Source organism: Rana temporaria, chromosome 1 (assembly GCF_905171775.1).
Source record: "Rana temporaria chromosome 1, aRanTem1.1, whole genome shotgun sequence".
NCBI lineage: Eukaryota > Metazoa > Chordata > Amphibia > Anura > Ranidae > Rana > Rana temporaria.
In genome coordinates this window covers 130,332,503-130,359,113 of record NC_053489.1, presented here as the reverse complement: position 1 = coordinate 130,359,113, position 26,611 = coordinate 130,332,503, and the positions used below count along the sequence as shown (strand labels likewise).

General features: G+C 41.6%; 1 protein-coding gene across 5 annotated transcripts in view; it reads right to left on the bottom strand.

Annotated features, from left to right (window-relative positions):
• PAM (peptidylglycine alpha-amidating monooxygenase) overlaps positions 1-26,611 on the bottom strand; it is a 290,095-nt gene that overhangs the window by 118,577 nt on the left and 144,907 nt on the right. For all 5 annotated transcript variants that reach the window (XM_040342875.1, XM_040342893.1, XM_040342903.1 and 2 more), the window contains exons 8-12: positions 20,752-20,800; positions 17,695-17,762; positions 5,923-6,003; positions 5,767-5,843; positions 4,075-4,178 (exon numbers count right to left, since the gene is read on the bottom strand). In XM_040342875.1, coding sequence (XP_040198809.1) covers positions 4,075-4,178; positions 5,767-5,843; positions 5,923-6,003; positions 17,695-17,762; positions 20,752-20,800 — 379 coding nt within the window. The remainder of the gene's footprint in view (positions 1-4,074; positions 4,179-5,766; positions 5,844-5,922; positions 6,004-17,694; positions 17,763-20,751; positions 20,801-26,611) is intronic.

Genomic DNA, 26,611 nt, shown 5'->3' with positions numbered 1-26,611 from the left:
CCTCCATCATCCTCCATCATCCTCCTCCTCCATCCCCAGAACCTATTCGACATGCCAGGTGAGACGTTGCCATGCTGTGCTGCGTCTGTTGTGCCTGGAAGAGCCACACTGGTCCTACACTCCTTTCAGCTTTGCGTTCACAGGCAGATCAGTGGCTAACACCGCTCAATTTGACAGTTGGTAAAGTGGTGTGCGACAACGGTGCCAATCTGCTGAGCACGCTGAAACAGGGCACATTATCCTGGATGATGAGCAGGAGCCAGGCCAGTACAGCGCTTCCAGTTTAGTGCAAATGGGGGCCTTCATGCTCAAGTGTTTAAAGAGGGACCCCCGTATAAAAAGCATAAAGGGCAAGGACCAGTACTGGGTGGCAACGTACTTGAGTGAGTGACTTGTATAGCGCAACACATGCAAACTGAATCGCCTCAGGGCGCTTGGTATGCATTTCCTACCGTATTTTGCCTTCAGAATAGATGGGTTTTGAGTTTTTTCCTGAAGGCCAGGTGATTCACTTCCATTCGGATACTGGTTGGTAAAGCGTTCCATAGTCTAGGTCCTTGGACTGCAAATCTTCGTTCTCCTTTGGACTTGTATCGGGCCTTGGGTATTTGGAGTAGATTTTGGTTAGTGGATCGGAGAACGGGATTGGGGTTGTGACATTTAAATTTTTCACATAGATATTGGGGCGCACTTCCTTGAACACATTTGTGTTTCAAGCATAGTGCCTTAAATGTGATTCTGTCTTTTACGGGCAGCCAATGGAGGGCCCTGAGGGAGGGAGAGATTGATTCCCACATTTTTTTTCCCTGTTACAAGTCGTGCCGCCGTATTTTGGATGACTTGTAGACGAGCAATTTGGTACTTTGGGAGTCTGAGGTAAAGGGCGTTTGCATAGTCGAGTCTGGAGTTGATTATTGTTCCCACCACGACTGCTTTGTCTTCTTTTGGGATGAAGGGAATAAGTCTACATGGCAGGCGCAGCAGATGGTGGGATCCGCTGACTACTGAACTTATTTGTGCATCTATTGTCATGTCGGAGTCAAAGGTGACTCCGAGACTTGACTTTGGTGCTAGGGGTGATGGTTTGTCCCAAAATGGGCGGGGGTGTCCATGTTGTCGTAGCCACTCTTCCGGTTGGCGTGGAGCAGAAGAAGTTCTGTTTTTGAGCCATTGGGTTTAAGGTAACTCTGTCATCCAATTTTCTATCAGAGGAAGGCATTTCTCCTGCTCCGAGATAATGATCCTTTATATTGCTGATACGAAAGAGTTGGGTGTCATCCGCATAGGAATGGTAGAGTAAATTCTGGTTACTGATTATTTTGAGGAGAGGGCGGAGATAGATATTGAATAGTATGGGCGACAAGGGAGACCCCTGAGGGACTCCGCATGACACCATGCGTTTTTCAGAAGTGAAAGGACCTAGTTTCTCTGTGATCGGTTTTCCAGAAAGGAGGAGAACAAGGGTAGATTAGAGTCTGGCACTCTAGCTACTTCAGCTAGGCGGGTCAGCAACAATTTGTGGTCTACTGTATCAAACGCTGCACTCAGGTCCAAGAGTATCAGAAGAAAAGATTCTCCTTCATCTGCTGCTTCAAGAGCGTCAACCCATATTTTGAGAAGTGCGGCTTCTGTCCCGTGACCAGGACGGAAACCTGATTGAAGAGGATCCAGAAGTTTGTGGGTGTCTAAATGATGTTGTAGCTGTTGCACTACTGCTTTCTCCATCACCTTGGACCCCCGGTACAAACAAAACATGGCGGAAATGTTACCACCATCACAGAGGGCTATCAGAATATAGCACTTCCAGGCCTTGCTTTGAGAAATGCTGCATTCTGCTTTTGCGTCCGCTGGCAGAGGAATTTCCACTCACAGAGAAACAGTTTCGGGTACCAATCCAACAGCGCCTGCAAGAAGAGGGCGGTTTGAAGATGCCTTGGTCACTAATGATATGATATCATTCTTTCAGCCGACCCATCGACAGCTGTCCTCCAGATCCAGCATCAGGGAACGCCTAGACCGACAGGTGTCCAACTACATCGGGTTAACGGCCAATGTGGACGCACTGAGAAGGAATAAACCCCTGGACTACTGGGTGGGCAGGCTTGACCTCTGGCCAGAGCTTGCACAATTTGCAATGGAACTGTTGGCTTGCCCCTCATCCAGTGTCCTGTCCGAAAGGACGTTCAGCGCAGCAGGGGGGTAGTGACCGATAAGCGCACTCGAATAGCTCACAACAGTGTTGACTACCTCACATTTATAAAAATTAATGAAGCATGGATCTCGGAGGAATTCAACACGTGACCAGTAGACCATGTTTCATTCAAATTCAGGTGAACGCCTGTGGGCTAATTTTTTGGGCCTGTACTGGCCGACACTTTTTTCTGTATCCGGTGAATGCCTAATGTACCACCAGCCACAGAATACAAGGTTGTTTTCTGTCCGGTGAACGCCTGTGGCCGTGGGCTAATTTTTGGGGCCTGTAATGGCCGACACTTACTTCTGTACCTGTTGAATGTCTAATGTAACACCAGCTACAGAATTCAAAGTTGTTTGCTGTCCGGTGTACGCCTGTGGCCGTGGGCTAATTTGTGGGGCCTGTAATGGCACACACTTCTGTATCCTTTGAATGCCTAATGTACCACCAGCCACAGAATACAAGGTTGTTTGCTGTCCGGTGAACGCCTGTGGCCGTGGGCTAATTTTTGGGGCCTGTAATGGCCGACACTTACTTCTGTATCCGTTGAATGCCTAATGCACCACCAGCCACAGAATACAAAGTTGTTTGCTGTCAGGTGAACGCCTGCCAGCTAATTTTTGGGTCTTGTAATGGCTGGCACTTACTTATGTATCAGGTTTTTCACTTAATACTTCTGGTAGTTCGGTGTCCATGTTGTGGGACTATTTGTGCACAGCTAGTAAGTATTTTGTGGCTGCAAATATGACCTGGAGGTTTTTAATATTCGCCTGCCATTAAAGTCAATGGAGCCCGCTGTGAACTTGCGATTCGCGGACATTTGCGGTTAGCGTTTGCGAACCATCCCGTCAGATGTTCGTCCATCACTACTCACAATGATGGGGTAAATATATTTAACCTAAGCTGCGTTCACCAATTATTGCCACACAGAAATTCCAAAAAAATGTACCCAGCAACAGTATTGGAGCTGAATAAGGAAGAATCATATTTATTCCTATTTTGGTTTCCACAAAGAACTCAATCTCATCAGTACCTACTGAGTTTCATTCAGAACCTCACGATATAAATCGGCACCAATGTATTATAGACACCAGGACTGCAATAAGTGAATTCTGCTGGCTCTCTTGATTGAGTGTAATCCCTATTCACAAACAACATTACCCTAAATTTTAGGCTACAATTATATATCGCTTGTTGAGGTTATGGCTTCCTTTTTCCCCCCACTTAGTTACTGCAGTATGTGCTGTAACACCTTTGTAATACAGTTTAGTCTCCGATCTCCATTAGAAAATACCTTTTTTTACTTTAGAACAACAAATTGTTTTTATCCAAAAAGGTGTGCACACTGAATTAATATTTTCTACGAATATAACAATCATACCAGTCTATATTGGCATGAAATGTATTGCATACACGCCATATTAATGTAGCAGAAATTGGTATTGTATTACAAGCTGTGTTCTACTTCATAGCATATGTGTAAACCTTTCAGCAAAAGAATAATATACTACATTATATAGGCTATAAATAGACAGATTTGTTACATATGATTTCTTGTGGCCATGTCAGCTTAAACGAACAGGAATAACATGATGCACAGTACAATGCCTTGACGCACACAAACTAGAACCATGTAGGAATGAAAAAAATTCAGGGTTTACAGATTGTTCCAATTTAATTCCTACATACTTCTCCACATAATATAGAAAATGACTTCAGTCTTGTTTATAAAATCTGACCATGACTGAAGCACACTATACTTGAATGGGTGTATTAGGTTTTGGAAATGTTGCCTTTTTGAAGATCTAAGGCAAACCTATCGCCAGCTAGCCTGTGTCTGCAATTCACTACTCTGAACTTGTTACATCATGGAAACATACCCAATATATGTATTAGATGTTCTTCCTTCACCTGTGAAGACACATCTGGCTGCCAGAACATCACCAGCGTGAACATCAAGAGGATGTTCCACAGCGTAAAATGCCTAAAAAATAAATAAAAAAAATGTACATTTTAAAATATCACTGACCATACAAAACATACAATTATGGTACACTCACTCTGCCAACCCATACTTAAAGCTGAACTGCAGGGAAAGAAAAAATGCTCCCTTGCAGAGTGTTGCCCTCTGGGCTGCAGGGGCTAAATGCTCGTTTAGGTCTAGGGGCCACAAAAAGAAGTTTGACTTACCTGATTCTCCACTCCTGAAGGCTCCTTCCAGGCTGTAAGACTGGTCCCTACAAACTCTTCTCTGCACTCCAGCGGTCAAAAGTCCTCAGCTGTCATTGAATCGACTGCCAGAGAGTAGGGGAGAAGAAGACAGAACCAGCTACTTGGGGAGCAGAGGGTTGGGTAGGTAAAACTACTTCTCTTGGTCCCCTAGACCTAAACAAGCATTTAACCCTTGCAGTGACAGGGCAGACACACTGCAAGTGGGAATTTTTACTTTTCCTGAAGAGTAACCACACTGGGCCAATTAGGTTGGAATGCACAGAAGCACACTGTGTGGTAGGAGCACCGGATGTCATTGTGCAGAGGTGGTAAACAGCACTGGGAGACCTAGTGACAAGCAAAGGGTACCTGGATCAACAAGGATTCATACAATGGAGGACAGGCAGGTTTTCTCCACATGGGAAAGAGCCTGCAAGCAGTCAGAGGTTCTGTGCATGTGTTGGCCTGTGCTGTTGGAACTTGGAGCACTCTTTGGGTGGACATTTTGGGCTGCTGTGTCAACTATTACTGCAAAAACAGCATTGTAGGAAGACAACCTTTGAATGCATGACCAGATCAGAATGCTCTATTGGTTGGTGAGCCTTGTCCTAGGATCATGTATGTTGCAATGAAAGATTTGAGTGCTATGTTTACATTTGTTTCGCAGAATAAATCCTTTGTTTATGTACAAGGAAGTTTATGATGAGCTCAAGCACATTCAGATCCTAGTCCAAACCATGTGAGTGAGCCCGCCATGAAGCGGTCATCTGTACTGGGCATCCCCTGACCCACATATACACAAGGGAGGTTTATAAGTGCGACTGTGAGGTAGGGAATGCCCTCGGCTGTTTATCATTGGACCAGTACAGTGATAGCTTCCTTGTGGGATCACTTACGTGGGATTGGACTAGGATCCAAACATGTCTGAGCTAATCCCGATTCATGATGTTCAATAAACAGAACTTTGACTGCAGTAGCCTGTGAGGTGTTTGCGATCCTGTTTCCTGGGCCCATGTTCGGATCCTAGTCTTAACACACCTGAGCTAACCTGCCAGGAAGCTGCCACTGCACAACACCAATCATAAACAGCCAAGGCATTCCCAACCTGCAGCTGTGTGTATTTAAATAGCATGTGCATTTGTGGCCATGGGACAGGGAATGCCTCAGCTGCTTATGATTGGCTGGGATCTAGGCTCATTGCTGCCCCTGAATATTACAACACACACTTTGCTCCAATATGGAGGAGTAAGGACCACACTATACGGAGAGCATTTAAGAGGCAGTGTTGCCTTCACATACAGAATATTTGCAAATGTTGTAAAACTAAAACCTTCCATTTTTGTTTTGACACTAGGTCCTACCTGTGGTAGTTGAGGGCTCTGTCTTCCAATTAAAGTCCACTTGCCATTTCTGATCCTGTACCCACTAACAACTTGTCCTATGAACACAAGAAGAGTAATTTACAACACTGCAAAAATGGTCATTATGATTATGTCAGCAGCAGTAAGGAAACTCACCTAATTGATGAGTGTGTACTCTGTAGGCAAATGGGTACATTGTTGGCTTCTCATACGCACAAGCAATATCCGAGTACACTGCTAAGAAACACATGGAACAGATACGTTAACACATGTCCATGTCTACAACATTCCAGAAAAATATTTAAAACATTGTTTAATCCAGTCATGTTTTTATTAAAACATTATTCAAATGTTTGCACATAGAAGTAGTACAAACATAGCATTAAATACTAATGGCTATACACAATTTGATTTTATTATCGGATTAATGTGTGCTCCGGTCAAAAGAATACCTTCCTTTCTGAACGATTAAAGTGGGGAACACATGTTAAGAAAATCAGGTGAACGATCACCCAATTTGCCTCATTTCACAGCAAACTGAAGAACGAAAACATGTACGAAAAATCTCATATCACAAAGGCTTTTTTTTTCCCGTTGTTTATTGTTTCTGATCATACGCAGTCTTTTTTGATTTTTCTTGTACAAAATTGTACGAAAAAAGTACACATTAAAAACAAAATCGTTCATTCTGTTCCCTTTTGAGAAACATTTTGGAGTTTGTCCCTTTGGGAATTTTCATACAAAAAAGTCGGAATTGGCTTTCGAAAGTGGTGTACACACTATACGAAAATCGAACGAAAGTTCCTTGGACGTTTGCAAATGTTTGCCCGATTTTCTTATAGTGCATTCGAGCCTTTAGACTTGGTCGATTGCCCAGCGTGGAAAATTATATGTCATTTATCATTAAATCAGCAGCACCAAGATATTTTATTCATTAACCGATTATGAGATGTTGGAAACACAGAAGTGATAACTAGAGTTGTCACCTCATCCCTTTAAACCCGAACACAGATAAATTACACAGGTTCTGAGGCTAATTGAATGGAGATAAGGCACCAAGTGAGTTTAATAACCACCTTAATTAGCCACAGAATATGTGTAACTAATAAGCGTTTGGTTTTAAAGGGATGAGGTGGCAACCCTATTGATAACTTACAATCATACCTTCCAAATACCAAATCAAAATCCCGTTCCTTGTGCATGGTATATCAATTTATTGTGTCAGAAACTAAGAATTGATAACATTCTGACAGGAAAGATTAATTGAAAAATAAATCAATCATTTATCAAATCGTGAGAAAAATATATATAGTTGCGCTAATATCAAAGGAAACCTTTGTGAAGAAGGTGACCATAAATGTGAAAATTACATGGATAAACATAAATCATGAATTGAATTAAATTAAGATGCCTGTTTACATAAACAATACACAAACGTAAAATTAACAAATCATGAAATAGGCCATAATGTAGACCTATGTGCAAAAACCAATTAAGGATCATAAATTGTGAACAAAACATGAACTATGAGCCCTACATTGGGCAAAACCTAAAAACACAGTGAGTAAAAACGGAAAAAAAGTCCATATGATTGCAATAAAAAGGAAACACCCAGTGATGATCAAATTGACAGCTGCTCTTTCTTCTCAAGATCCGCAACTTTAAGTGAATTCCACCACCCTAGTGTAGGTAAAAACTGCTTACCAGAGCCAAAGGTCCCTTGTGATATAGGACCAAGACCAGCATAAGTGTTAAACCCAGCAGACACGACTGAACACTGCAAGCGATGATACGATGTGATGATACGACAAACTTCTCAGCATAAACGTCAATTGGTATGGTATCATGCAAAAAAAGCAGATGCCTCGATAGTGTAAAACCAATGACTTTTATTAAAATATAAAACAAACAGTAAAAAACTCACATTTCGGAAGTGTAAGAACAGCCTTAAACCTGTAGCGCCGGCCGGACGCAAACAGGAAAACCCGTCCGTATGGGAAACCGAGCAGATGAGGGTGATGACGTCAGCAAGTCGCTCCTTCCACCCATGAGGGTGATGACGTCAGCAAGCCGCTCGTTCCGCCCATGAGGGTGATGACGTCAGCAAGCCGTTCGTTCCGCCCATGAGGGTGATGACGTCGGTTTCCCATACGGACGGGTTTTCCCGTTTGCCTCCGGCCGGTGCTACAGGTTTAAGGCTGTTCTTACACTTACGAAATGTGAGTTTTTTTACTGTTTGTTTTATATTTTAATAAAAGTCATTGGTTTTACACTATCGAGGCATCTGCTTTCTTTGCATGATACCATACCAATTGATGTTTATGCTGAGGAGTTTGTTGTATCATCACATTGTATCATCGCTATGGACACAGTTCTCAGTCGTGTCTGCTGGGTTTAACACTCATGCTGGTTCTGGAGTTTGTCGTATGAGGAGCTTGTCGCATCATCACATCGTATCATCGCTTGCAGTGTTCGGTTGTGTCTGCTGGGTTTAACACTTATGCTGGTCTTGGTCCTATATCACAAGGGACCTTTGGCTCTGGTAAGCAGTTTTTACCTACACTAGGGTGGTGGAATTCACTTAAAGTTGCGGATCTTGAGAAGAAAGAGCAGCTGTCAATTTGATCATCACTGGGTGTTTCCTTTTATTGCAATCATATGGACTTTTTTCCTTTTTTACTCACTGTGTTTTTAGGTTTTGCCCAATGTAGGGCTCATAGTTCATGTTTTGTTCACAATTTATGATCCTTAATTGGTTTTTGCACATAGGTCTACATTATGGCCTATTTCATGATTTGTTAATTTTACGTTTGTGTATTGTTTATGTAAACAGGCATCCTAATTTAATTCAATTCATGTTTATCCATGTAATTTTCACATTTATGGTCACCTTCTACACAAAGGTTTCCTTTGATATTAGCGCAACTATATATATTTTTCTCACTTTTTTACACCGTTATGTTTTCAGGTTATTTGGTGCTTACCTCTGTAGAGATTCAGGCCATCATTATTTTAGTTATCCTAGCACAGTTTCTTTTTACCTTTTTCATTTATCAAATCGTGTATGGCCTCCATAAGTGACAAAGGGGCAGGAGCATAACCAATCAGAACACTACGGTTGTCAGGTAATACTATTATAGGATGAGAGAGCAGAGGGATGACCTCACTAGTCAGCCACTTCTCCTTCACCGAACAGCCATATGGTCTGGCATGTTGGTAAACCTCAAACCAAAACCAATATTTCTCGGTTATAATTGGAAGAGGTTAGAATTTCTGCTGCTATCTGTAGCTTCACCAGGAAGATTTTCACTACATCAGTGACTACATCAAAATATGTCCGTGTACTATTATCATAGTTGTTAGTAGTCCAACTCTGGAGTGTGCAGAAAAGAGTGGCAACCCATGCAGCTGAAGTAATGGTTACCACCCTAGGAAAGGAAGTGTTTCTGGATATACTTTGCTTGTACAATTTAATTAAAAATAGGATATGTAAACTGTACAGGATGCAAACCCTAGTGTGGGACTGATTGTATATAATCACACATACAGACACACATTAATCACAGGAAAAAAAACATTTAAATAGCATTTGCTAAATAAAGACATAGAATGTTGTATGTGACCATAATACATGTGATTTTGTCTGTGGCTACCATTCGTAAAAGTTATTGTTAAATTATTCATACTATAATGTATCCCCTGCTGTACATTAGTGAAACATAAAAAGTCACTAAGGAGTTTTGTGACCACATAAAGACACAGGGCTCCAGGCCAACTGCTATTATACAACAACACATATCCATATTTCTATGCCATTTTTTCAAGCTCCAGGATAACATTTTACTGCATGAAAGAACTTTTTTTTTCTTTTACATTTTTAACCCTGATAGTGGTCGTAAAAGCAGAAAGTTATTTTTATCTTAATGCATTCTATGCAATAAGATAAAAAGCCTTCTGAGTGCAGCAGTTACCCTTAATACCTACATGAGGTCCATCTCTATCCAGTGATGTGCATGAGAGACTAGGCTGTCCAGGATTCTTCCTCCTTTGTTATTCTTGTTACGGAGAAAACCCAACATTGTTCAACATTTTGTTTTTTTCCCACTTTCAGTCCCAGAGACAGTGATCCTCAGGATAAATAGAAAGAATAAGGCCCCTTACACATGGGTTGGGCTCTGTTGGAGTCTGCTTGCTCAGTGGGGAATCTGTATGCTGATTCCCCCGTGAGCAGAGGGATGGTCGGTCTGTGTCCGCTCTGCTAATACAGAGCGGACACAGCCTGTTTCCTCTATGGGTGGTCGAATGTGTTACATTTACTAACAACTGCTATTCAACCCAATCCACCAGATGATAGGTGATCCCAATCCATCTGTTTTAGCAGGTAGGATCAGATGTCAGCAGGTGTCAAGGGACACATGTACATTGACACCAGCCACTTCATAGAGAAGATTTGATCTTACGATTGGGTCTGCCTGAAAAAAAAAAATTACACACGGACCTGATCAGTCCATCCATGTGAAAGGGCCCTAAATCTACCCAACAGGGACAGACATGGCAATAAGTAGAACCTGGCAAAGAATCTTACCTCTCACCACTCTATCCAAAACTAAATAGAACAGGCTTCAAATGCACTTTAATGTAGTCAGGTGGGAGAAAAATGGAAGCAGTAGTTCTGTTAAAAAGAAATATGGGACCTTAGAAACAGGAATGTTTAAATATTGCGATATACAGAGGAAGGAGGGCCTAAAAGGTGTACATAGACCCAATTTCAATTATGGACTCAGACCAACTTTTTCAAACCGAAAAACCCTACAAACACAAGGCCAGCATGCAAAATCTGTCTCTCCAGGCCATTTCATGTGGCCCACGCCCCCAGGGCTTTTTTTTTTTTCAGCTCAGACCAGGCAGATTCTCGCCCTCCTCTCCCAACTCACCGCTGTCACTTGTAAACACATAAGCCTTCTGTGTTTACAAGGAGAGCTTTCCTCTTGACTCTTACAGATCCTTACTGCCCTGCACTCATGGGACAAGGGAGGTGCAGGTGCAGTGTGGGATGTGGTATCACATGGTAAGCTGCCCTGCGATCCCAGTCTGTTGTGCACAAATGCTGAGCAATGGTCTCCCCGCTAGTCTCATAGAAAGGGGTGGATCCTCTTACACTGCCGGGAGGTACTAGAGCCAGGCTGGGTAGGTGGGATGCAAAGAAGTTTTTGGGGGAGGAATGTGTACAGAAGTGGGGGATGGGGGAGAGTGGTGCAGAGGTCAGAGCTGAGGAAGGGCGGAAGCGTGATGCAGAGGCTATGAAAGATCTGAACCTTTCACGCTGTACATAGCACACCTCTAAACCTTGCACTCTGTACATAGCACACCTCTAAACCTTGCACTCTGTACACAGTGCACCATCGATCTCTGCACTCAGTACGCAGCACACCCCTGAAATCTGCACTCTGTTTATGTCACGTCTCAGAACTTCGCACATAACACACTCCTGGTATTTTTTGTCCCATTAAGATTCTCCCACTGTTGGCCACACCCGTTTGATGTGGTTCAACAGGGGGCGTGGATCTGTTCCTGCACCTATTCCTTGAGAAAACCATAACGCTGATGCAGCTTGCAAGGAAATCTAGTTTGACACCCTTGCAAGAAACTATCATATACTACATCACATCAAAACAGACTGAAGAAAAATCAGAAGTGTAACGGGAGGGCCCGTGGGACCCAGACGCTCTTACAAAGTATGAGCCAGGAAATAATGGACATATCTTGGATTGCTTGTAATCCACAATATATTCAAGGATGTCTGTAAGAACTATTTACAAGTTGTTGATTCTGAACTCAACAGGTTAATTGAAAGAATGACTCATTCAATGTGGGAACAAACTGACTGTTAGGTGTTAATGTTGTCTGCTACTGTGATGTAAATGAATCTTAGTATGGCTTCTAAGAACCTTTCATTGTGTTGTGTTAATTGACACTGTATTGTGTGAGGTTCTATTGATGATAAATGTGTATTGTATAGCAGGTGTCTATCTTGAAAGGTCATATCTCGGAGTCACCTTGTCTGGGTAAATGATTAATTAGCTCATGTAAATTAGATCAAGAGCTGGTGCCATAAAGTCTACCCCAAAAGATGTGTATTGGGCTCCTTGTGTCATGTTGTGGGTGGAGTTGAGTCATTGTTGGTTACTGACTGTATATAAGAGCCTGGTTTTCTCATTAAAGGGTCTATTTGTTTTGAACCTCAAACAGAGCGGTGTCTTGTTATTGGGGTTTGTTTGCCTGACTGTGGAGTGTCAATAGCGGTCATGGGTTCGGAATGGAATATCGTAAACGGATTTAACCCCTGTCCCATTTGGGGTTCCGTTACAAGAAGCATTGTATGTAATGAGGTCAGAGAGCGACCAACGGATGGATCAGCAAAGAGAAAACACTTTGAAGGACTAATCCCAGTAATTAAAGGAAGCTTGCGGTAGCAAGCGAAAGGTGTGCAAATGCATTTAAAGATGCCCTAGGCATGAATGAGTATTTAACCCATGCAGTTTGGGGATAGCCCCTCTGCAAGTGTGGTTTTGTATATTTCTCAAAGTTCTTTAAAGGCTTGATTTACAAATGGATGAATTCTTCCTAACCTGTGTTAACCTTTTACTTACCCAACCAGGATCAAAGGGAAAGTTATATATTTTTATAATTCCCCAGAACATGACTTGCACTTGAAGAGAGCACACGCTGGAGTGAAAATTAATCCTTCAATAAATCTATGTCTAAGCCTCTTACATTGTCTTAATTCTTCCTAGTATTATCAGCCACAACTGCTGGCTGGAATAAGCAGCCTAATCAAGACTAAGAACAGCCATAGATGGCCAGAGTTCTCATCAATATCCAACAGAGATCAGAGGTCTGCCTGTCCTTTTCCCTAATTGTTGCACGGCCAGATCTGTCAATATATTCTAGAACTGCACACTTTTTGTAGCGTTAAAACAGAACAGCCCACTGTCTGATGCATGACACAAAAATGCATCACAACCTAATCAAGACAGCAAGCACTGAAAAAAAAAAAGAAAATCTCTATGTGCTCGCTCACTGAAACGTATACGTAGATTGCGCACACATATGTAAACGGTGTTTGCGCCACAAGTGTGAGGTATCACCGTGAAAGTTGGAGCACGAGCAATACAATTCTAGTGCTAAACCTCCTTCCTCTAACTCTAAGCCCTGGTTCACACTGGTGCGATTTGACATGTCAAATCCGCGGCATCTGCACCATCCCAATTGGTGCGACGCCGCATCTGCAGCACTGCACCGATTTCAAAAAGTAGTTTACATTGACATCTGTGCAGAAACCTCAAAATCGGGACTGTCAGTGGCAGTGAATTTGTGGGAGTTTATGAACTCGCACAGCTTCATTCCCACAGCCCAGTGTGAACCTGGGCTAAACAGCTAACCTGTAAACCTTTTTTAAGCGTCGTCTACATGACATTCCATCGCGTGCGCAATTTTAAAGCGTGACATGTTCGGTATCTATTAACTTGGCGTAACATTTTTCATATTTTACAAAAAAAAAATTATATATATATATATATATATATATATATATATATATATATATATATATATATATATATATATATATATATATATATATATATTATAATATAATGCAACATAAAATATTGCGATCACCATTTTATTCACTAGGGTCTCGGTTAAGAAAATTGTATAAATATTTGGGGGTTATAAGTAATATTCAAGCAAAAAAATACTGGATTTAAATGGGTAAACCGTAGCTCAAAAAAAGCCAGGGGTATGTTTTTCCTCTTGCTTCAACAACAGGGTATAATGTGAACTTCCAATCCCAACACATCCTTCACATCCACAAACTGACAAAAATCCAAATGATAATATATTACTATTTAATGTCAATGTTACCACTAGAACTAGTTCTACGCATAAAAGAATGTTCATAGGTTACAAAGAAAAGTTGAAAGCTGAAAGGCAAGCTGTCGGTTACTCTGCTCTTCCGTAACATGATAATGGCCTCTCTACATCCCATTTTCAAAGTCAAAGATATCAGCTTTTAGGAAAACTATATATCAGCTTTTGGGAAATCAAGTCTAGCAGTATAAATATCAGTCTTATCTTACTATTTCTGAAAGATTATCATCGACTTCCTGTTTCTTATGTTAAAGACGTGAAATGCTTAAATAAGAAATTGATTTTCAGACAGCTTATATTATTAGTAAAATGAGACAACGCCAATAATCATAATTGTGTAAATTGCTTCGCTTTATTAAGGAGGCATTTTGGCTTATACTAGGTGGCTTTCAAACAGTACAAAAGTCTAAGAACTAAAACTGTATAATGAAAACCTCCTAAGATAATAAAGGCGATATAAGACAGAAATCTATTTGTCGCCATCCTCTGCAACCTTGAAACTGTCTATCACTTCTCTCGATGTAAAATATCAAATTTTTGCTGTTGAATGAGAGATGTAATATCCTCATTAGTAGGCCACCATGTCCGGTGTGAGCTATACAGGATAAAAAGTACACAAACTTACAATGGGGGGGGGGGGGGCAGACAATCGCAGCAGCTGTGCATTGCAACCACACATTAGCCGATTGGTTACCATGCACAACTGCTCCAAATTCTGGCTGCTCTAATTTTAAAAGTGCCTTAAGTGATTGCCAAGTCAGGAAGACAACTTCAACTTTTAGGAGTCAAGATCAGGGGTCAAGTCCTGGGGAAAAAAGTGTGGGAACTCCCACCCAAGATCCACTCCCCCACCAAAAAAAAAAAACGATAATTATATGCATAATTACTAAACCGCATGTTTTTTTTCCGATCCACTGTACCTTAGTAATCCTTTATGTTACTGGCCACTTCCTGTATATGGATTCATTGGATAGTGTGCAGGTATTCCGTCACTTCCTCGATGCCGCAATGTTATCGCAGGATTTAGAAAGAAGCAAGTTCTTTCTAAATCCCGCGATAACTCGCGGCAGACCTCCGCAATGTCTCCTGGGAACAATGACAAAAGCTCCCAGGAGACATTGCGGCATCGAGGAAGTGACGGAATACCCGCACACTACCCATTGAATCCATATACAGGAAGCGGCCAGTAACAAAGGATAACTAAGGTTCGCCCGGACCTGACAGTGACTCGAGCTGGGCATTGCCGCTTAGTGAAGGATTGGCTCAGGCGGCTCGGCTGCTCTAGTCCTGCAAAGGGAACAGAGTTCCTGCTGTGAAAAAAGTGCAGGAACTCCGTTCCCACGCGTTCCCGCAGGACTTGAGCCCTGTTCAAGAGGGAATTGAATAAATCTACAGATACAGTGGAAAACTATGAACTTACAAATAAACAGTGGAGATTGGTGTTTAATATAAAATATAGTGTTGATGTGCCTGCTGTAGTAAGCCAATGCAATACGTTTTTAAGAGTTGCAAAAGAACAAATAAAAGGTGTTTACTGAACTGAAGCTATGCACTGTTATTTAAAATGTTATTGTGTTTAGGCTAAAAGGACCTTTTCTACAGGTTTTGTCAGACATTGCAAAAACAAGAATTAGCTAGTGGAAGCAGTATATTCTATGCACAGAACTAGCACTGAGCTCTAGTGTTCCAGGCAATATCCTACAGAAAAAGTCTTGGCTTCATGCTATGTTAGCTGTTATAATGGAGCACTTTCCGTGATACTTTTTTTATTTGCACCAACATACAATTTTTCAGGACAAGCTTGCACCTCATCCAATGCAAAAGATATAGCAAAGGCTTCTATGTTGGCGAAACAGGACAGAAGTTGGGAACAAGGATGAATTTGCACAAACACACCATCAAAAAAAAAAAAAAGAAGAAGGAGTTCTGCACACCTGTGGGATATTATTTCTCACAACTGGACCACACTATGGAAGACCTCAAAGCCTTAGTTCTTAAAGGGAATTTCAAAACTGTTCAGGAAAGGAAAACATTTGAATAACAATAGTTCTATTTGACACAAAAGATAACGGCCTGAATTTAGATATAGGTTTCCTAAGCCGACCTTAAACTGAGCGAACTTGTCCTGCAACTCATGGTTGCAGGAAAAAAATGTGTTGATGCAGGGATGCAGGGAAAGCCATCCTTGCTGGGAGAAGACGTTATTTATTTCTAGCAGCTACAGCAGCCGCAAGAGATATTTGCAAGAGAATCCAGCAGGCTAGTTGTACCCAAGTTGATCAACTTGGTACATTCAGCCTTCCTTTTAAAGTGGTTGTAAACTTAACCACAGAACTTGAACCTACAGGTAAGCCTAAATTAAGGCTTTCCTGTAGGTGCAAGAAATATCTCCTGAACCTGCACGGTTTAGGAGATATTTACACCAATGATAGGCGCCGATATCTATGGCGTGCAACGGCACAGGCGTACTGACGTGCCATTTTTGTCAATGGCATTATTGTAGATAATGCCATATTTCCGCGCATGAGCGGGAGTGACATCATCGCTGCTCCAGCTAATCACAGTGCCGGAGTGGCGAGTCCGGGAAGAAACGACGAGGGGACATGGCGGCAGCGGTGGACGGGCCGGAGGAGGACTTCGGGGGCTTCGATTGCAGGTAAGTGACACATAATGAGCTAGTATGCTGTGCAAACACACCTTGCAGGGTTTTTTCTTTTTTTTTAATTAAGGATTTACTTCCTCTAACAGTTTGAATCTCCCTCGGGTCCTGCCGATTTGAAAAGTGTATGACCGGCCTTAGACATTATCCAACAGTTTTACGACCCCTCTGCGACGGTCATCCCTCCCTCCCAGTCTATTGCTCTCCCTCTGTCTCGCCTCACTAGCTAGTTTTATTGCCATTGTTGTATACATTTGTTTGATTGTTTTTCTTTTCCTCCGAACTTTTTTTTTTTTTTTACATTCTGCTAAAACTTTTATGATTTAAGACTGTTTGGACCTTAAAGCTTGTGCTGAAAAATTAGTTAGTGCAAATAAAAAAAAAAGTATCACGTCAAGTACTCAATTGTTTCTGTCGTTAGTGCACTAGTACGGCTACAATCACCTCAAGTTAGCCGTTATGGAATTATTACCTGAACAAAAATGGCAGTAACTGGCATGAATGGTATGATACTACCACCTGTGAAACATTTACCATCATAAGGAACTTATATATAATCACTACCAAACTAATAACTAAAAAGAGAATATGCAGTTATATCCAAGCTATTGTGAAACCCTCCAGTTACCCTTTTTTATGGGAAAACAGAAGCATTCTCGTATGTCTACACATTGTAAAACATATACCCTTTTCCTTTCTGAGGTCTGTTGCAACACTGAGTGATTTACCATCATCTTACATGACAGAAGTAATTCAATGCATCCAGCAACCAATTACCAGCAAGTAACCTGTGCTGTTTCTAGGCCACTCTTGGCCCCAGGCAGGGAAGAAAGCAGACAGTCTTCTCCCTAAGGACAGCATGTTACCATGTATTTGTCTAAAACACAATTCTAAACCTTCCTTAATGTCAAATGCAGGAAAACCAAATAAAATATAAGAGGATTTGCAGTCAGTTTAGTCAGTATAATACCCCAATATATATCTTTAAGATGTGTTTTATGATAAACGTAATAAAATGATCTGTTTGCGAACCTGAACAAACCCGAATACCACAAAAAAGGCTGGAGTGTCTGCACATTTATACAACACTAATTTAACATAACATGTCCATACATACACATATAACAAGCTCAACTTTGTTTCAATAATTTGGATCTTTTTATTTTTTTAAGTACAAAATCAGTTTCTTTGCATCATCAAACTACTGGAAAGTTAAAAGTTGAAAGGAGACACCTAAATGAGATTACTGTATACCCAAAGCCATACGGCACTTGTGTTTTTGAGATAAAACATAAAGAAAAAAAATTTGTATCAGTTAATATGCAAGAAATACTTACTTTTTTCCCCTGCTGGGATTATAGTGTCCATAGACATCAGGAGATAAATTCCAGCAATCAGTGGCTGCCTACAAAAAAAAATAAAAAAAAAATAAAAAAAGTTTGTACTATACAAAATACTAGCCAAGTGTCTTAAGCCTTGTACACATGATCAGATTATTGGACAAATTTTCTTCAGTTTTTTGCTGCATGCTAGTCTCAAATCAAAAGTGAAGAGGTTACTCACCATCAGAAAAATTTCGGATGACAGAATTCAGTGTTCGAAGTGACGCAATGTGTTGTATTGTTTTGTATGTGTTCTTTCATTTCTGAGCATGCCTAGTCTTGCTCTTCAGATTTTTTCGGGGCCAAAAACCGTACTAATGTGGTTTCAAAGACTTTCCTCCTGAAACTACAGGCTCACTTGAACAGATTCATCTGGAACGGCAGGCCTCCTAGGTTTTCTAAAAAGGTGCTTTATAAACCATACAGGTCGGGTGGTCTGGGGGTTCCACAAATCTGGTTATACTTTTTAGCTAGTAGATTCTCTCAGTTAGCACAGTGGAACATCAGAAATTCAAGAGTTCCCTGGGTTTCTTTTGACCGGGACTCCATATGCCCTTATTATTTGCCGGGGCTATTGTGGTCCTCAAGGTCTTATGCCTCTGTTTTAATACGCAAGAACCTGATAGTCGCCCAGGAGCGGAGGCTGTGGGAGAAGTTCGGCCCCCGTTTGGCTCTCAGATCGAGGGTTCCGCCTGGAGCTTCTTTTTTGGTGGATCCTAGATTCCCGACGGCCTTCGATACACCTTCCTATTTTGGATGGTGGACGAGCAGCGGTCTGGTATCTTTGGCGGACTTTTTGCATGAAGACAGATTTGTCTCTTTCTCTCAGCTCCGCACGCTGAAGAATGTTCCCTTAAAGGAATACTACAGGTATTTGCAGGTCCGCCATTTTTTTCAGACTCACTATGCGGCCGTCCCCTCTGACTCTAGTACGGTTTTCGAAACCCTTTGTAACACTTCCCCCAGGCAGAAGGGATTGATCTCAGCACTGTATAAATCCATGGAAGGGAGTGGGAATGGCACCATTCTGAGACACATGGCCCAATGGGATCAGTAGTTGGGCCTCAACTATGAACCTGGGGATTGGGAGGCTAGCTGGCAGAACCTGAGGAAGTGCACTATTTCCCTTTCTATTAGGGAAACCACCATCAAATTATTCACCCGCTGGTATCTCACTCCCCTGCGGTTGAGCAAAATCTTCCCTCAAAGTTCTCCCTTATGCTTTCGGGGATGCTCCCCACTTGGAGGGAGGTTCTGGATTTGATGGAGAGGCTAGCGGGGAGGCGCATGGCTCTGACACACGCTCATTGTTTGCTGTTTGAGAGAATTCCAGACATTCCTAAACCCCTTGTGAAGTTGTTTCACACTATTTGTATAGCTGTCCATTGGACAATCGCTCTTCATTGGAAGTCTAGCACTGTCCCCCTCGCGCAGGTCTTGGCGAGGGTGGATCAAATCATTTTAACGGAGAAAATTCACCACACACTTCGAGATACTATTCCAATTTACGATGCTAAATGGAATCCTTGGTTCTTGTTGCGTGTAAATGATTAACCTGAGATTTTATTTAGATTTTTTGTATTTTATTTATTTTCTTTGTTTTTGTTGTTCTTTTTGTTAGCTGTTGCTCTCATTTGTGTTCATGACTGTTTTCTGTCACTGACTTCTGGCATTTGAATATCTTAATGCATGGTAAATGTTACAGTTTGGCAATTTTGATGTCTATCTATTCTGATTTGCACTTTTTAATTGGTCATATTCACAGATTGCCTTATTTGAGCATATGCTGTAAAATGTTTGTTTTCAATAAAAACCTTTAGTATAAAAAACAAAAAAAACGTACAAATCGGACGTTCTGGTCACATCGGACAAAAAATTTGGAGCCTGCACATCCAGTTTTTGTCTGACGAAAATTTGTAATCGGCTGTCAAAAGCAGCATACCAACGATCAGAAAATTGGCACGAAATTTAACCTCAGATTTTCTGATCACGGGCCTTTATTCTCCCCTCTCCCTTATTTGAAATGTTTCCTCATTTTGGTCTAATACACAAATTTGCTAAAGAACACTCCCAGTGGCAGCTGGCCTGGCCTTGGCTAAGAGATAAAGCACATCAGGGCCTGTGTACGCACATTTCTCAGTTGAAAAAAGCACACACGAGTGAAAGGTTTATTTATAAAGCATATGTGTAAAGGGGATTTGGGTTGCCAATATACTCTTCTGGTTCAGTGGTGAAAATTGATAAACAACAGGAAAGGAGGCTGCATGGTCAAAGTGCTGGTGGTGGGGATGTGGCAGTTTGGGCTCACATTTTAAGGTGGCAACAGGTGTCTACTTGCTCTCTTGGATTATCTTTAAAACTTGAAACTCCCTTAGTCTCTCAAAAACCTGTTGCCCACGATTATGTATATATGTGGTGCAACTTCAATTGGTTAACTCTGGTCTAGCTCCTATCATTCATATTACCTTATTATTGCTCAAATGTAAGAAGTGGTCTCACTTCAGAATGTGTTAAGGTGGGAGAAAGTGGGCCAGGTCTTAACCAAAAGGGGTGGCCACTAGAAGGGTTACTAAAACGTGAGCAGGCACCAGTGGACCTAGGGACATTATGAAAAATGAGAACTCGTTCACTTTATGAGCATTTTCTACTTTCTTCCCTTTTTATGGAAGTTATACTGAGCAGCAAGGGTCACCAAGCTGGACACTTTTCAATCAGCAATAAGTAGCTTCATAGCACTTCCATGTGGAAAACGCAACGTGTGTTGTCCAACCTTAGAAATTCACTGAAACAAAAGCTCCAATAACCTTAAACTGCCCAAAAGATACTCAAACTGCCTTTCAGCATGGCCCCAATAAGAGTAAAGTGAACCACATCTCCAAGCAAAACTACTTTAACAAAAGGAGTGTGTGACAGTTTTGTAAAAAAAAAACAGTTTTGGAATGACTAGTTAACTAGAAGTAAACAAATTAATAATCTAAGAAGCAATAATTAAAATATAAAAATGTCAATTACCTTTCTGGTGTTATCTGTACAGTTACGCCAGTGCAATCTTTATGTTTATCTAGGAAGAAAAGACAGAAGAGTCACTGATCGTGCCCTGCTACATCAAGCAAAGACCATTTTAAATGCCCGGAGAGAAAGCTATTAAATGAACATAGGAGAACTGCCAGCTCAGTCAAGCTACTGGCTGTGACTCATCTGTTCAAGACCCATTACTTTAATATACCACACTTTGAAATATCAGTTAAAAAGACCCAGTTTAATAGGAAGACAATCAGTATTACAAAATGGAAAGTTGCAAAACAAATCAGTGAGAAAGGGTAGCTGTGTGTCTTTTTTCCTATTTTTTGTGCTGGTTAATTATCATTATACAGGATTTATATAGAGCCAACAGTTTGCTCAACGCTTTTACACCATACGAACAGACAGTACAGTTACAATGCAATTCAATACAGGAGGAATCAGAGGGCCCAGCTCGTTAGAGCTTACAATCTAGAAGGGAGGGTCAAGTGAAACAAAAGGTAAATACCTGTGGGGGGTGAGCGAATGGAGAAAATTAATATGTAGTGGGTAGGATAGGCTTCTCTGAAGAGGAGGGTTTTCAGGGATCGTCTAAAAGCTAATAGAGTAGGAGATAACTGGACAGATTGGGGTAAGGAGTTTCATAGGATTGGAAAGTCTCTGGAAAAGTCCTGGAGGCGAGCAAAGGAGGAGGTGACAGAGAAGCTAGAGAGCAGGAGGTCTTGAGAGGAACGAAGAGAATGATTAGGTTGGTATTTTGATATTAGGCTAGTGGTGTAGCTGGAGGCTAAATTGGGAATAGCTTTGTAAGTTGTTAGTATTTTTTTAATTTAATACGTTGGGTGAGCGGGAGCCAGTGGAGGGATTAACAGAGAGGAGTACCAGACACAGAGTGATTAGCAAGGTGGAGTTGTCTGCCAGTAGCATTCATGATGGATCGAAGAGGGGATATTCTATGTAGAGGTAAGCCAATGAGTAGGGAGTTGCAGTAATTGAGGCGAGAGATGAACAGGGAGTGAATTAAAGGAGAAGTCAAGCTTGAGCATTTTAGGCTGGGCTTCTGCTAAGGGTAATAGCAGTGCAATTCCTTTTTGCACTCCTGTGACCCATTTTCAGCGGGAGAGTGGTCTGAAGACCGCTCTCCGCTGACGTCACTGCAATCAGTCGAGGCATCACGTCATGCCGACTTCCAAAGTCTGGATCTACCAGCTGCCTTGACTGATGGCAGTCTCAGTGAGCCGCTGAGATGGCTGCTCCTCACCCCTCCACAGCTCAGCACTCCAATGAGCGTGGAGGAGCAGAGAGGAGAGATGCTGACCGACAGTCAGCAGCTCTTCACTCATGGATGAGTGAGAACCGAGCCATAGGTGATGTTCGGTGGCTCGGTTCTCAGTCCAGAGATGCCGTGTGGGAAAGTTGCAGCATTGGTTTGATGCTGCATCAACCTAGGCAAGTATAAATATCCAAAAACAACAAAAAAACATACTTCTAAGAGCTTTGTTGTGTCACTGGTTAGAAAGGGGGATATTTTGGAGATGTTGCGGAGGTTGAGGCGATAGATTTGGACAGTGATAGGATGTGGGGCTTAAAGAAGAGTTCAGGTTACAGGACCACACCTAGGACCTTGGATTGCGGGGATGGGCTGATAGTTGTGCCATTGATTTTGACAGAGAGATCAGGGGAAGTTGCATGTGGGTGAGGAAAAATTAAAAATTCGGTTTTGGATAGATTGAGTTTGAAGAAGTGGTGTGACATCCAGATTGATATATCGGTTAGTAAATTAGTGATACGGGAGGAGACTGAGGGAGTGAGCTGAGGGGTAGCGAAATAGATTTGTCGTTAACAAACGGGTCGTCAGCTTAGAGATGGTATTTGAAGCCATGGGAGGCCATCAGCTGACCCAGGGAGGAGAATAAAAATAGGAAAGGCCCAAGAACAGAATCTTGGGGGACCCCAAGAAAAGAAGAGAAGAGGAGGAAGTAGCGTTGTAGGCAACGCTAAAGGTGCGGTTGGATACGTAGGAAAAGAACCAGCGAAGAGTACAGTCACAGAGACCAACGGTGTGGAGTTTTTGAAGGAGAGAGTGGTCAACGTATCAAAGGCAGCAGAAAGGTCCAAGAGTAGGAGTGCAGAAAAGTGTCCATTTTGGTTTTGGCCATTAGTAGATTGTTTCTTAGTTTTAAGAGAGCGGTTTCTGTGGAGTGTTGAGGGCGAAAGCCAGACTGAATGGGATCAAGAAGGCAATTCTTGGCAAGGTGATTGCTCAGTCGGTTATTGACCAGATATTCAAGGAGTTTGGATAAATAGGGGAGCAAGGAAATGGGGTAGGTTGTTAAGATTGGTTGGGTCCAATGACTACTGAAATACTGTAGTCACAACAGCTGCCACAAAGAAATGCACCATTTGCATTAAGACAACAAATACATATCTTCCAAGCATGAGACTCCCAAATGTACAAGATCAATGGTACAAAGTACCCCAGAACATTCACAGAAAGTATTAGTTATCACTTTCACGACAAAATCAAAACAAAAAGTAGGTTTATTCTTTATACAACCCCAATTCCAAAAAAGTCGGGCGCTGTTTAAAATCTACATAAAAACAGAACGCATGATTTGCAACTCTCATAAACCCATATTTTATTCACAATCGAAAATAAAAAAACATATCAAATTTTAAACTGAGAAAATGTACCATTTTAAAAGAGACAAGGTAAATGTGAAATTGATGGCAGCAATACGTCTCAAAAATGTTGGGACAGGACAAGAAAAAGCTGGCAAAGTACAACTCCAATTCCCAAAAAGTTAAGATAGGGCCATGTTTGTCACAGTGTGGCATCCCCTCTTGTTTAAACGACACTCTGAAAACATCTGGTACCAGACCAGTTGCTGGAGTTTTCTGCGCTAAAACCTGGAGATACAGTATCTTTCAGCATCAATGATGAAAGCTGCCCATTCCATACGCACTAATGCATTCCCATACTATCAATGCAGGCTTTTGAATTGATTGCTGAAGCTGAAAGATCCCCCTTCTTCAGTCTGCAAGCCCATGGTTGCCCAAAAAAAAAAATTCAATTCATCTGACCACAGAACAGTTTACCACTTTGCAACAGACCCTTTTAAACAAGTTTTGGCCCAGTGAATGTTCAGATTTGGTTTCCTCTTTGCATGACTGAGCTTTAATTTGCATTCTTGGATAGTGCGGCAAACTGTGTTCACGGACAGTGATTTTCTTAGAAGTATTCCTGAGCCCATACAGTGATGTTCATCACAGAATGCAGTGCTGTCTGAGGGTTAGAAGATCATAGACATCCAATATTGCGTTTTGGCCCTATCCCTTGCGCACAGAGATTTCTCCAGATTCTTAGAATCTTTTGATATTATTTACAGCAGATGATGATACATTTGAAGACTTCGCAATTTCATGTTACTGAATATCATTCTGAAATTGGTTGATGATTTTGAGAAGGAACTTTTCACAGATTGGTGAACCTCTGCCCACCATTAATGCCGAGACACTCGGACTCTCTAAGATGCCCTTTTTTATACCCAGTTATGTTACTGACCTGTTACCAATGAACCCAATTAGTTGCAAAATGTTCTTCCACCTTTTCCTCGTTAGTACCACCTTTTTCTTAAAATAGTACATTTTCACAGTTTAAATATTTGATATATTTTCTGTAAAATATGCGTTCATGACATTTGCAAATCATTTCATTCTGTTTTTATGTACATTTTACACAGCGTTCATACTGTTTTGGATTTGTATAAGCCTACAAGGTGGCGATTCTTTATTAAAAATAGTGGGCACTGATGGGATAGCCAGAAATCTTGAAATAGCTGTATGTAGTTGGAATAAATGGTTCTGTTATATCGGACTGTATATATTATTTAAAGTAGTAGATCTGGATGTACATTCCTACACCTACTTAAAAAGTGTAATTAAAGTCTTAAAAAAAAAAAAAACACATCACTGACAGGTAGGCTTTTATTGCATAAAAGATTATGTATGTATTTCTGCAAAAAAAAAAAAAAAAAAAGCTGCTCTCCTGCCTGCACAGCTCATTGTGCACCATCGGCAAACATTTTGTGCCGGGATAAATCATCTTATTTCCTCCGTCTGCGGAATCGGACTATAGCGGGGGACCGATGAGATCGGGTGCCAGTGGATGTTTATCTGCCGACACCTGTTATCCCATAGGGAAACATGTATGTCCGTATTTCATCCGAAAAAGGATGGATGAAATATGTCCGCACTTGTGAAAGGGGCCTTAATTCATCCTCATCTGCAAACCTATTCAAAGTCATTGGCTCAAAGACAAGAGGGTCAGCATAACACTCAGGCAACTGGCATGCATAGAATGAGCATTCAGCAATGGCAGATTTCAGGTTTCTCCAGAAAATTTTTCCTTGAAGTCCAAAGTGTGAATGGAGCCTAAACTATGACGCAACTTTGGATGGGTGCAACTTGGATACGTCTTTGACCAGTGATAATGGACAGCCGTTGTATAACATTCCATGTCCCTCAATTTGTATGAAAGTCAGACCAAAGTAGTGCATGAACTACTTTGAAGTTGCTGCAACTTTAAGTTGCACATATATGAATGGTTATCAATAGAAAACATGGGGAACGACTTGACATGTGACTTTGATGTCCAAAATTGCATGACAAGACGCACAAGTGTGCATGGAGCATCAACACGAACCTGTCCCCACCGGAAAAACAGATCCAGTTGGTGGCCGATTAATTAAAAGTTTGCAGCTTTCTGTGGGTCACTGCCGACACTTCCAGGAACATCACATGGTGTGTGCTCTCCTGGGGGATGTGGTTTCTGCTACACACTATGGGACACAGTAATGACAGAGTGAGTGATGGGAGGAACCACAGAGGCAGGGAGCACACAATTTGACATGTCATCCAATGGAAAGGCAAGTAAAAAAATAACATTTTTTTGGGTCACTTTAAGCACGTGCCTACTGAGAAACTTTTACCCCCTTCCTGCCCAGGCAAATTTTAAGCTTTCAGCTTGGTTGTAACATGACAAAATGTGGAAAATTTCAAGAGGTATGAATACTTTTTCAAGGCACTATATATCAGTCAGCCAATGATATAATTTATTTTTCAGTATATAGCCTTAATGTACTACCTAAATAATGTGTCCTGACAGCTAAAGTATTGGGTAAATATTGTAACAGCTGTCCACACTTTGTGCAAGCAACAGAACTAGACCTGACTGCACTTAGCCACATATAACAGATCATAGGAGTACCGAAGCATGGGACAATAAATCTCAAACAGAGAAACACAGCAATGTTACGGCATTCTTTATGAACCTGTGATCAGATATAGTTTTAGCAGGCTAAGACATGGGAAGACCTCTTTAGCTTACCATTGCGTATTCCTACCCAACGAGAAGACAAAAGGGAAGGACATTAAAATGAAAAGTTGTAGACCACCTGACTATTGCTGAATAGTGGGCTTACCCAACCAATAACTGGCTACACAGTGTAGCAGAGATAGAGGAATTCATTGTTCACATATGTTGCCAAGTGGATCAGTGTTTATATTATATATTTTCCACTCGCCTACTCGCATTTTGCAAGTGGAAAATTAGGTCTTGCGAGCTGGGCTGCCTGCCTGGGAGAGGACCGCCAGCGGGGTTGATTGGGAGCATGAAGGAAGAGGAGAGCCATGGGATAGCACGCCGTTACCGGCGCTTACATTATGATGGTCTCCGCTCGACACAGCCCCGCCTCCTCCTGACCCGCGCCTGTTATAGATAAGGCTGGTCCACTCCTGCAATGCGTTCCATCTATAACAGGCGCAGGTCAGGAGGAGGCGGGGCTGTGTC